The 12,237-nt window shown below is 39.6% G+C and overlaps 1 protein-coding gene across 1 annotated transcript; it reads right to left on the reverse strand.

The window, feature by feature from the left end:
* Window positions 1–1,288: 1,288 nt before the first annotated feature.
* On the reverse strand, window positions 1,289–12,031 carry Rab9b (RAB9B, member RAS oncogene family). The gene is made up of 3 exons (XM_028855744.2): window positions 11,830–12,031; window positions 6,031–6,107; window positions 1,289–4,953 (listed from the first exon to the last, which is right to left on the reverse strand). Exon 3 carries the CDS (start codon window positions 4,909–4,911, stop codon window positions 4,306–4,308), a length of 606 nt encoding a protein of 201 aa, XP_028711577.1. The 5' UTR covers window positions 4,912–4,953; window positions 6,031–6,107; window positions 11,830–12,031; the 3' UTR covers window positions 1,289–4,305.
* Window positions 12,032–12,237: the final 206 nt, after the last annotated feature.

A 12,237-nucleotide genomic window follows, 5' to 3' on the forward strand; every position in this document is an offset into this window, starting at 1 on the left:
AGAAACAAAACTCTGTTGTTTGTAAGCCACCCATCTTATGGCATTTTGTTGTAGCAGTCTGGACTATGACAGTGCATCACGGTTTCTCTTCCCTGAAATCAAGTATAAGAAAAATCATTCTCTGTGTCAAATCCTGTCTCTCCATAACAAGGAAAGAAAGATGTGAGATGACTGCCTAGATCACTGATACTGAAAAAATATTGTTGTGGGTTTGCTTGAAGTAATGAAAATTAAACCGATATGCCAATCTCAATTCCCATCATGAAATTATTCAAGCAGATACCTCAATTTCCCAAGGTGTTTTTAATATTCAATTTTAGGGTAGAATAGAAACTGTATCTTGCATGTCCTCCTTTTTTTTTTTCTGGAAAAATCCCAGCTACTGTCCCCAAAATGAGACTTCATATTATGTCTTAAGAGGAGATTTCCCTGTAAGCAATAATTGTGACAAAAAACTGTCAGACAGAAATCTAGTTTTCTGCTTTGAAAATATCAATTCTGGAAGACAAGATCCATCGCCTTCCCTCTTTTTGTTCAGTGATGGGGATCAAACCCAAGGCCTCAAGCTTGTTACAAAGTGGAAAAATTCTTTTGAAGTTGATTAGAAATTTATGCCTTTCCATAGTCTCAAAGTTGTATCATTGTAGAATTTGGATTATTATAAGTATGATGTAATAATTCTGGAGCAAGGAAAATGAATATTTTTGGCTCTGCATAGGTCTAATAACCAAAAGTATGTACAATGGATGAGACTGATAAATCTGTAGCAGATGGAATCAACGTGATGAATCATGTATGGTAGAGAGACTTACATTCATAATTTAAATGTCGGTAGACCCGCAATATGGCTCAGCTGGTAAAGGCACTTGCCACCAAGCCTGATGATTTGAGTTAGAAAGTCGTCCTCTGATCTCTTCACATCTACCGTGGTGCACACATGAACACGCCTCCCCCCCACCCACACACACACTCACTCTCTCTCTCACACAAGCATATATATGCTTTTTAAAAATTCACCAACATATGTGTTCATGCCATTTGATGCTTAGTGTAACATTAATGGCCTAAAGTGTGGTGGTCGAGAGAATAAAACATTTTTATATAAAAACAATCTTTTGTGTTCTGACCTGTTTTGTCTACATTTCCATATTTTTCTAATGTTTAGGCAATTTACCAGTCAAGAAAATAAAGACAGTGTGGATATTCTGTTTATATTTTCATAATAGTTTAACATTTAAAAATTATGTTTAAAAATAAAGTAGAAGAATAAGATCCATATTCTGGTCCCCAAACTCTCCACGTATTACAGAAGGGTCTAAAATAAAAGAAAAAGAATCTCCAACCTCCAACTTTTTGAGTTTGTTTCTCAATCACTACTGCATGATAAATATGGAGAGGCACTTGGAGTATCACATAAAAAAATGATCCAGAGACCACATCAGGTAAAGTCTGAGAGAGGCATTGACTAACAGGTCAAGCTGCTATACTGACAAAGAAGAAAATGAGAGAAATAAAACCCCATAAACTTTGTATGTTGGTTATTCAAAATGCACTTTTTATTCACTTTGACACAGATGATTTTTTTAAACAACTGGAACAAAGTATCTTATACACATTTTGAGATTTTGAGCAGCACCTGCAACAAGAGGATTGTGGAATACCTCAGGATAAAGTAGAGATGGCTGAGGCAGGTACAAATACACCTGAAATTCATCAATCCACTGAAGACATATGGAATCTGAGGCCCCCCCCCAAAGCCAAAACATGACAATAAATTAAATAAATATTTCATATGATGTTTTAATGGACCATTGAAAAACAGTATGCTTCTAATTAGAAATACATTACTCCAAAAATCTACTGTTCATTAAAAAAACACCTATTGAAAATATTTCACTGCACATTCTGTATACACAGTCGATTTCAAAATGCATATGCACAGTTTCTGGTACCACAGATGTCAGCTTTTGGTGTTTTTAATCTTACCCAAACTATATGTCAGCACCCACTGGGTGTTACTCACCAAAAAGTCACTGTTTTGTCACTTACTGTTAAGTGCTTGATATTGTGAAGTAATTTGGTAGAAAAAAAAAAGTATATGGATAAGAAGAAAGGGGCTTCAGTTTACCTGCCAATCAAATTAACACTTGTCTTGATGGACAGGATGCCTATGAATTGAATTCCCATGTACTTTTATTTTTACTCAAATGACCACATGCCACTCTACAGAGACAAAGGTTTTGTGAGCTGATGGAGATCTTTATGAAGGCCTGAGATCTACAAATAGAAACTATTAGAAGCAGAGAGCAAGTAGAAAGAGAAGGCCCCTGGTCTCATGCACTTAAAAACAATTACCATTTAATAGTTCTGACGTACAGAGTTTCACCCAAACATGATTGTAGCAAAATGACTGTAGAACATTGAAACCAGTATGGCTGGCTATAGGCATAGGCAGGATAGGAACCAATATTTAAGAGCTGTGGGGTCCCAGTTCTGGCTTTCACTTCTGGCATCTAAATTAATTGGACAATAGGGTAAGGACTATACAATAATTGGAAATACTGAGTAAGCCTGTGTTGAAATATTGTCCTCCTCTTGTCTATGTGGCCAAAAAGTACCAGAGTTCTTAAAGCACATAAGGTCCCACGTGTAAGGCTGATTCCATGTGTGACTACAATGGAGAATTCTAGGCTGTATTCCCATGAATGCTCCCACCCCATCCCAGGCCTAAATCTCTTTGGGGGGCTTTATCTAACTGTCCCTCTCTACAGTGAGTCACAATTTTTATCATACATGTTTTAAAGCACAGATTAAAATCTATGCAGATCAAGCAATAAAAACCAGATGGCACATTCATAATACAGTATGTAATTATTGGCAGTCATGGCATTCAAAAATTGTCAAATCATTTTTTGAGCATGGTGTCTTTGGAATATTTTTAAAATAGTAGTTGCTGTAAAGGCTAATCCCAGAATGGCTTGAGGATTTTTTAAGGCCCTCTCTATAGTCTTAACTATTATTTTCAGATAAATTCAACCAGAACATGGCACTGACATAGTTTGTAAATTCAGAACTTAAACCTGAAGGAGCCTTAAAACATGTAGCCAGTACAGTAATTCTTTTTACAGTATTTTAACAGATGGGCATCCAGTGACTACTTTTACTGGGAGGGAGCTCACTATTAAGGCAGTCTATTCCATTTTTGAACAAATCTAATTATGAGAAATTCATTCTAACACAAAGCTTTAAAAACAATCTGCTCTTTTGCCAGTTTTAATGTCCTAGTTTGGCCAGCTGAACATTTGGTGAGACATCCCAAGAATCAGATCCTTCCTCTACAACACACAACTGAGTGAAGGAACCTGTGGGAAAAGGCCGTTACTCTCCAATCTTTTCTGAAGCTGTCTTCATGAGCCAGCATGGTGAACCATAGGACCGTCTGAATTTTAGGCAGAGAGCACTGCACCCAAAGCCACATACTAAGCAGCATCACTAAATTGATAAGTTGTCAAGGAAGCAACATCTCTATGCAGCAGCAGTAGACTGTATGAAGGAAAAGCAGGCCAACCATGTATTTGCAAAGGGGGTTGGCATATTTAAGCATAATCCATTCACTAGTGTCCTGTGATTCAAACACATGGATTAGAATCAACCTCCAATGTCATTAAAGTATTTTTTAAGTTCATTATTGAGATGATTTTTTTAAGTTCATGAGATTAAACCATATGTAAGGATTTGAACAAGTCAGTGTGCAATTTTAAAAATCTATATTCCTAATCATCTCCACCACATTTTTCTAATTCCTACTTAGAAATCCTTGCTTCCATTGTTATTTTCAGAATCTTATTTTTCCCTTTGGTAGAAATGGCATCAATTGCTTGGCAAAAGTCTGGTGGTGGCATCTGCTCGCTGGTTAATGGAACACTTTAAGCTCTTTCACTCCATCATGCGGCTGGCTTCTAGGTTTAAACCGTGATTTAAAAACACTCAAATCTCTCAGGACTGACACTTTCTGAAGGGTCCTGAGACACACAGGAAGGGAACATAGCAGAAATCACGCAAAATACACTTGGCTCAATAAAGCTTTTTTTAAACTGCTCTACGACTTCAATTTGAAAGGTTCTGTTTCAAAAGTAGAACCTTATCTTTTACTCTCACACATGCGCACGCACGTGTGTGTGTGTGTGTGTGTGTGTGTGTGTGTGTGTGTGTGTGTGTGTGTCTGTGCATACTACCAGAGGGCACAGTAGTTCTTACACTATGGACTAGCCAACTTCGTGCACACTTTTGAACAGAGTCCCTATTCTAACAGCATGAAGAACTTGCTTTGGAGCCGCTGTTCAAATCAATGGTGTGACCTAACATGCAATGTTCCAGCTGTTCTTCTACAGCTAACACCTGCCTAACAGCTTCTTCAAAGGCCACTGTCACATTAGTATCATCTTTGGCACTTGTTTCTAGATAAGGGTAATTTCCATTCTCCAGGCACCAGGCTTGTGCCTCCTCAGTCGTCACTTGCCTATCCTCTTTGTCTACCTTGTTACCCAGAACCACAAAGGGGAAATGCTCTGGGTCCTTTACATCTGCATAGTAGATGAATTCTTTTTGCCAGTTACCAAGGTTCTCGAAGCTCTGCCGGTCATCCACACTGAAGGTCAGCAGGCAGCAGTCTGCTCCCCTGTAGAATGGTGTTCTAAGGCTCTTGAAACGTTCCTGCCCTGCAGTGTCCCAAATCTGAAGTGTCACAAAGCGTCCATCTACCTCCAGATCTCGATTTAAGAACTCTACCCCTATAGTGTGGAAAGCCTGGGAGTCGAACTTGTTGGTTACATAACGGTTCATGAGTGAGCTTTTCCCAACTCCACCATCACCCAAGAGAATGACCTTTAAGAGAAGGGATTTTCCACTCATTGTTGCAACACGAAACAAGGAGAAGTTTGCAAACCAATGAACCTGAAAATACATGAAAATGCAGGAAGGAAAATAGTTAAATCTGAAACAAATCAACTTCACAGAAATTTTCCCTGAATTATGAGGCCCCTGATAATGATCTTACATGATCATTACTTAATTTAAAACAAGGGGGAAAAAAACTCTTTTAATAAAAGAGGGAAAACTGGTCTTCCCCCCCACCCCCGGAGCTTCTTACCTGGGCAAGGAATGGCTGAATGCCATGAGTAAACCAACTAGCAGACAGCTCCATAATTTGTTCAGTTCTGACACTATTCTAGGTGAGAGATCCTAGAACAGGTATTCCACTCAAATGTGTGACCATATTAGTTTCCAGTTTGGACAGTTCTAAACAGGTTTAATGTTTGCTTCTGAGGGACCTAAGTGTTACTGAAAGTTATATAAGCCGTTCTTGATTCTGTCAAGATCTGGATCCCAATTAGACTGAACCCAAGAATATGGAAAAAAGAAAAAATTCAACTTTTTCTAAGCATTTTCTCCCATTATACTTGCATTGAAATGGATACTGTAACAAGAAATGGATCTTCAATATTTTTTTCTTCATGGTACAATGACATTTAAGTTTATGATAGTTAACTAATATCAATATAACAGTTATTATCCAAAGGAGGATCCTATGAGATTCTTGAGTTTAAGTTTTAATACCACAAAACCAATATATGAAAAGTCATGTTAAAATATAAAGCACTAATAATCATGTAGCAATTTTCCCATTACCTACACAAAATATTTTTACATGGACTACCTGGAATATATTTTAAAATAAAATATTCTGTTAGGTACTGTCACATTGGGTCTATCCCGGAAATTCAACAATGTTGCTATTAATCGGGTAAGGTAACATTTATGTAAGAGCCTCAAAAGAAGGAAACCTAAACCCTGACCAAGAAGTGCATTCGAAAGAGATTCTAGAAGCACACACATTTAAAAGGGAATTTGAAAGCCATAACAGTCCTTTAAATTATTTTTTGAATGATTTTTAAAATTATAAATATTGACTTTTAACAGAGGAAATTGCAAAATATCAAAATTCATAGCATGATCTCATGAAATACTTACCCAGCTGTGTTTTTATTTTTTTACAATTTCAGCCCTCTCCTCTGTCCCTCTTGCTGCTTTATTCTCTTATTAGGGCTCTAAAAAACAGAATTGGAGGCAGATTTTTAGTAATCTATAATAAAATGAAAATAAGTCTCTAGAAAAAACTTATTCAATTCAGGGAGAAATCCCATAGCAATCTCAAGTAATCTGTGGAGAATTCCCACAAATACACTTAAAAGTTCAAAATGTCGCAGGTGTTTAATGTGATCAAAGTAATTTTATTACCCAAACTTCAATTTACCCTAATCTGATTGTACTTTGTGTGATAAAAAAAAAACTGTGTTGTCTTTCTGCTGACTGTTCTATTCAAAGTAAAAGTAAGTAAAAGCAAGTAAGTGATATTCCAAGAAGTCAAATTTGGGAGAGTGAAAGCAGAGGAGTTTAAGATAAATCCTAGACAATTTTCCTTCCATTTATACCTACCAACACTCCCACTTCGAAAACCACCAGTGCACCCACCAATCTGCCTCAAGGCAGTCTGCAATTGATTCTCATGATCAGAGAAGAAATCATTAATATGTTTATGGGCTTACAGTATACTTTCTGAGCTAATTATTTTATCGACAAGTTGATGGTATCTATCTTGAACCCAAGATTTTGTTTGGTTGGTTTTTGAGACAAAGTCTCGCTATGTAGCCCAAGATGGTCAGGAGCTCACTATGTAGCTTGAGATAGCTTTAAACTCCTGATTCTTCTGCCTCAGTCCTTCCAAGTAATGAGGTTATAGGTATTCGTGATCATGCCTGGCTTGAACACAGGTTTTAATATTTAGCTGTCCTTAATACAAACACATATTTGCTTAATATTAATAGTTAATTGTGGCATATATTAATGACACAAAACTAGAATAGTGGTCCAAAAAGACAAATAATTCCTATGCTTGTTAAGTATGTTTGTTGAGGAATAAATAAGCTCAACTGCTTAACTATTTTATGTTGTTTTGCAAAGCTGATCAGGTATTTATTGACTATCTGATTCAGTAGCTAAAATGTAAGCAACATCTACGTTAATAAGCTTTATCCTCCTTCTTAGGCTAAATCTACTCTATAGAATCTGAAATTTCTTACCATTTCTGTTAGCTTGGTTTTTGTCCACACTTCTGCTTTCAAATTTCTGTCTTTGGAACTGTAGCTCAAGTGACAAATATTTCTTGAAATGATGGTGAAACATGTGTTAGCACAGTTTTTAATTCTCCTTTTTTGTTTGTCTTTGCTTTTGATATGCTGTAGAGGGACACAGGGCCTCAGTGGGCTAGGAAAGTCCTCTACCACTGAGCTATGCTTACACTTCATACTTTATTTTTAATACTATTTTACAATATAATTTTATAGTTCAAAACTCTTCAACTCTCATTTTTTAAAAGCAACATAAGGGAGTACAAATTTGTGTGAACTATAGATGGCTGGTATAAAAGATAGATACCATATGAGTTTCCTTAAATACCTAGACAATGGGTGTTAACATCATTAAATAACTCACTAACTCTACTTTCCCAGCTGTGGATAAACTCAGTAGAGGGGTCAAACCCACAGTGAATATGGCAACTAAATGCCCAGCTCCAGGAATAATTATCAGTATTAATGACAATCTGAGAATTATCTAGTTGGCAGTGTGCACACATAATTCTAGGTACATAAACTATATGGTATGGGAAAAAGAGGGTCCTCCTTGCTACTATACCATTCATTTGTTTTATGGAGATATTAGTTCCTTCTTGTTCTTAAATGTGTAACAATACCTGGCGAGCATCTGCATATGGCATGGAGTCTCAGCGTTGAAGAGATCTTCAGGATGTTCTGGTATAACCCTTTAACTGATGTTTGAGAATGCACTGAGTGCCTACTGTGTGCTGTGTCATTACCAACATGACATGCTACACCAGCGGTTCTCAACCTTCCTAATGCTGCAACCCTTTAATACAGTCCCTCCTGTTGTGGTGACCACCAACTATACAATTATTTTGTTGCGACTTCACAACTGTAATTTTGCAGCTGTTGTAATGTAAACACCTGATAGGCAGAATATCTGATATGTTATGATATAATATGACCCCTGTGAAAGGGTCATTTGACCTCCCAAAAGGGTTACAACCCAGAGGTTGAGAACCATTGCTCTACATCCTTCTCCACCATCTCCAATTCCCATGTATTTGCTAAAAGTGGAAAGATATAGTTTAGGCTGGTCTCCTTGCCTTCAGTCACTATATCCTGCTGACTTGGCCTCAGATACCCATTTCCAGTCCTCTACTTCTATCTCCGTCTTAAAAAATTAGACTCCCATGCCGGGCAGTGGTGGTGCACGCCTTTAATTCCAGCACTTGGGAGGCAGAGGCAGGTGGATATTTGTGAGTTCGAGGCCAGCCTGGTCTACAGAGCAAGATCCAGGAAAGGCGCCAAGCTACACAGAGAAACCCTGTCTCGAAAAACCACACACACACACACACACACACACACACACACACACACACACACACACACACACAAATTAGACTCCTGCTGGGTTGCCCAAGCTGGTGTCAGGGCTCGTGGTCTAAAGTAATTTATCCTTTTTTCCGTTCCATGCTTCATTGCAGGCATTCATAACTGCACATGATTTTGTTGCCTTTTGGCCAGCATCTTCTCACATCTAAGTTATGAGAGGCTTTCAGGTCTTCTCTCCCCACCTCTGATCTCTCCTCACTCAATCTACTTTGTAAAGTTTAGCACTTGAACACCAATACATGTGGATATGTTTGGAAATGTTTAAGGCAAGGACTTGCCCATAAGGAATTTACAAATGAACATCTAAGCTTCAGTCTCACAGTAGGGACCGAGGATGGAACTCAGTGGTAGGAGCACTTGTCTAACAGGTATATGAGGCGCTGGGTTGGATCCTCAGTGGAGTTCTATTTCACACTGGAGAAAGAACGTAGGGTAACTACTGCTCGAAGCAGTTAAATATATTTTTAAAATAACCAGGAGAGGGAGTACCTCAGTTGGTGGAGTATTTGAATGCACTGAGTTTGACCCTCAGCACCATATAAAGCCAGGCATGGTGGCAGATATGTATAACTGAGGCACCCAGGAAGTGGATTCAGGAAGATCAGAAGTTCAAGATCATACTCAGCTACAGGAGTTCAAGTCCATTCTGGGACATATAAGGACATGTGGAGAGGAGTGAGTGCTTGACAGGTATGTAAAGGCGACGAGAGAGTGCTGGAGGTGAGAAAAACCAGAATGCATTCTATACCTGTATGAAACTGTCAGTGATCCAATTTAATAAAAATTATTTGGACATTTTATAAAGGAAAATAAAACATTTCATAGTCCTTTATAGTAAAAAAAAATATGAAAGTCCCCAGCACATAGAAATGATTAATATTTAAGGAAATGGAAGCAATTATTACCCTTCAATCATTATACATTGTATATTTATATCAAATGATCATATTGTACCCCACAAATATGTCCACCTTTTCTGTCTCAATAAAACATCTCATTTTTGGCATTTGATGATATTATTATACTGCTTGATGTTGTTAATAGACTTCTTTTAGAAAAAAACATGTCTTCCCTAACCAATTGATTTAAAGGTCCTCTGCTTATGTATGTCTTTGAAGCCTCTTCAGCTTGTGGTACCAGAATCCATCATAGAAATAAGCAATAAGTATTTATAATTTAACATATTAGGTAGGTACCCAGAATTAATGCCTTGGAATTTATGCCAACAATCGATCCATGATTCTGTAAGACATCCAAATGTTATCACATATAATGTAACTAAAATTACATCTGGATCCCTTTCCAGACAGAACTTAACAGAAATTCCACCTGTTGAAAGTCAGTGGAAGCTTTCCATTACCCTCTTGCTACACTCACATTTTAAAATAAATATATTTACAACAGTATCTCCATTCCTACCAAAACCAAGAGGAGAATAATGATGTTCATTTTGTTTTTAGTGGAGACTGTCATCCCTGTCGTTATGTATGAAGGTGAGGATGATAAACATTAGTGCATATTCAAATTGAAAAGAGTCATCACAGTATAACAATCAATGAAATCAAATTCCCTCCCCTAGGAGAAGCCAAATTTGATCCAACATGAAAAGAAGAAAGCATTAAGTAGAGAGAAGACTTTTTGATAACAACAAATATATCTAACACAAAGGTGAAATTCAGTATGGCTCCCATATTATGCTAGATCTGAACTGAATATCCTTTTTTCTTTTCTTTCCTTTTTTATTTTTTAATTCACAGCACTGGGAATCAAACCTAGGGCACCTGTGCCTTAAACACTCCACCACTAAGCTACACCTCCAGCTCTTGGACCATAATATTTATTCTAATTTTGGTCCCATTCAGAGAAATATCTGGCTTTGACTCAAATATTGTCTTGGATAATAAGATGAATCAGGAATTCATATAACTAATATTCTTAGCTCTCTATTCTTCAGTGCACTTGAAACCTTTTGAATCAGCTATGTTTGCACCCACATAGGTTTATTAAAATTACCGTATTTAGTTGGGGGTGCTTGAGATTAGGAGCAGAGGGAATAAAATAAGAAAGGTTGAACCTTTTAAAATAATGCATTTTTTTAATGATTACGGAGAGAAAAGAGGCACACACACGCAAACTGGCAGCGTCAGTTCAGTTTCCATGGGGGTGGAATGATGCTCACAATCAGTAATGCAGGTTGTTTGGAAGCAGGTCTTGACAGGGGTGTGTACTGCAGGGCTTGGTGGGGGAAGAAGGGGAGCTAGACAATGGACGAGAGTGGCCCTAATGGACGTCTGCACAGGGGAGGGGACATGCTTGAGGAAAGCCCATCTTGTGGCGACATGCTGATTCGGGCTATTCAGTTTACTGTCTAATCCTGAAATATTATTCAGAAATCCTGCACCGGAGTAATGGGTGTGGCTTTCTTTAACGTATGTGAAAAATCAACACAAGTAAGAAATGATTGATCTTTGAGACCCTCTAATTTAAATGGTGTAGGTTGCTTCCCATACAACCTGATGCTGGAAAGGGGATTGTTTTACGGCAGGGGAAGCCCTGTGACGCACTCAATTTACTTTGCAGAGCTCAGTTATCAGCTACACCTATGCTACAAAGTCTAGATGCCATATCTGTCATACCACCGAAATGCTATTCCTAACTTCATGCTGGCATTTACATCATATATGCAACTAAGTGTTCAGTGTGGAAATGCATGTCTAATCTTTCACTCCTCATAATAGTTCTGGACCAATAAGCCCAAAGACACACTTGATAGGAACTTGGCACTGTCCCCAGGCCACGTCTTCCTTAATAGGCTGCCTGGAAGTAAAGGTTTTCCGGACACTAATAAAACGTCCTTAGGAGACCAGGAATGTTGGCATCTCTACGACAGGAATACTGTTTGAGCATTGGGAACTTAGAAAGTGAAACGTCACACATAGTCCCAACTACCTCAGACCCAGGTCTTCTCACCTCATCAGCTCCTAGAGCCAGTCGACTGTGGCGCATGCGCAGTGAACCACACCCGCTCCCCACGGAGCCCTGCGCCTCTCTGCCCCGCTCTGGCAGCCACTCCAGATTACTCAGCAACGCCCCCCTCCACCATCACCTACCTCCGACTACAAGCTCAGCAGCTTCTAGGCCCCTTGAGTGGGGTGCGAGTAACCCCGGCGATGACCTAAGCTGCCCTTTCCCCCTCTCCCCACAGGCCCCCCACCTCCTGGCCTCCCGGGTCCACCAGCCCTAGCCCCCTCTTGCTGCCCACGCGCGGACACCTTACCCAACACAATGGGAGGGAGGATGGACAGGGCGATAGATGCCAGGCAGCTCGGCTCTGCGTGCCTCCAGCCTGGCTCCTCCGCGACCAGGTCACAGCTCGCGCTGCCGCCTCGTCCTCAGTGGGGCAGCAAGTGCAGCTCGGACCTCGGTGGCCTGACAGCTGCCGCTCGCTCCCGCCGCTGCCGCCGCGCAGCGTCTCGCGCCCGCGCCCGCGCCCGCCAGGGGAGGGGGCGGGGCCCGCGCCGCCTCCTCGTGCCCCCTTCTTGACGCTGGGGACCCACGGTAGCCGCTGCCCGCTGGCTCCTGTGGCTTGCTCTTCCTTCATGCTCAGTTGTCCAACCGGCATCTCCCTCATCTCTCTTCCCCTCCCAGCTGATTAGAAGTCACAGTCACAATGGACCATCAAATA

The sequence above is a fragment of the Peromyscus leucopus genome, chromosome X (genome assembly GCF_004664715.2).
Source record: "Peromyscus leucopus breed LL Stock chromosome X, UCI_PerLeu_2.1, whole genome shotgun sequence".
NCBI lineage: Eukaryota > Metazoa > Chordata > Mammalia > Rodentia > Cricetidae > Peromyscus > Peromyscus leucopus.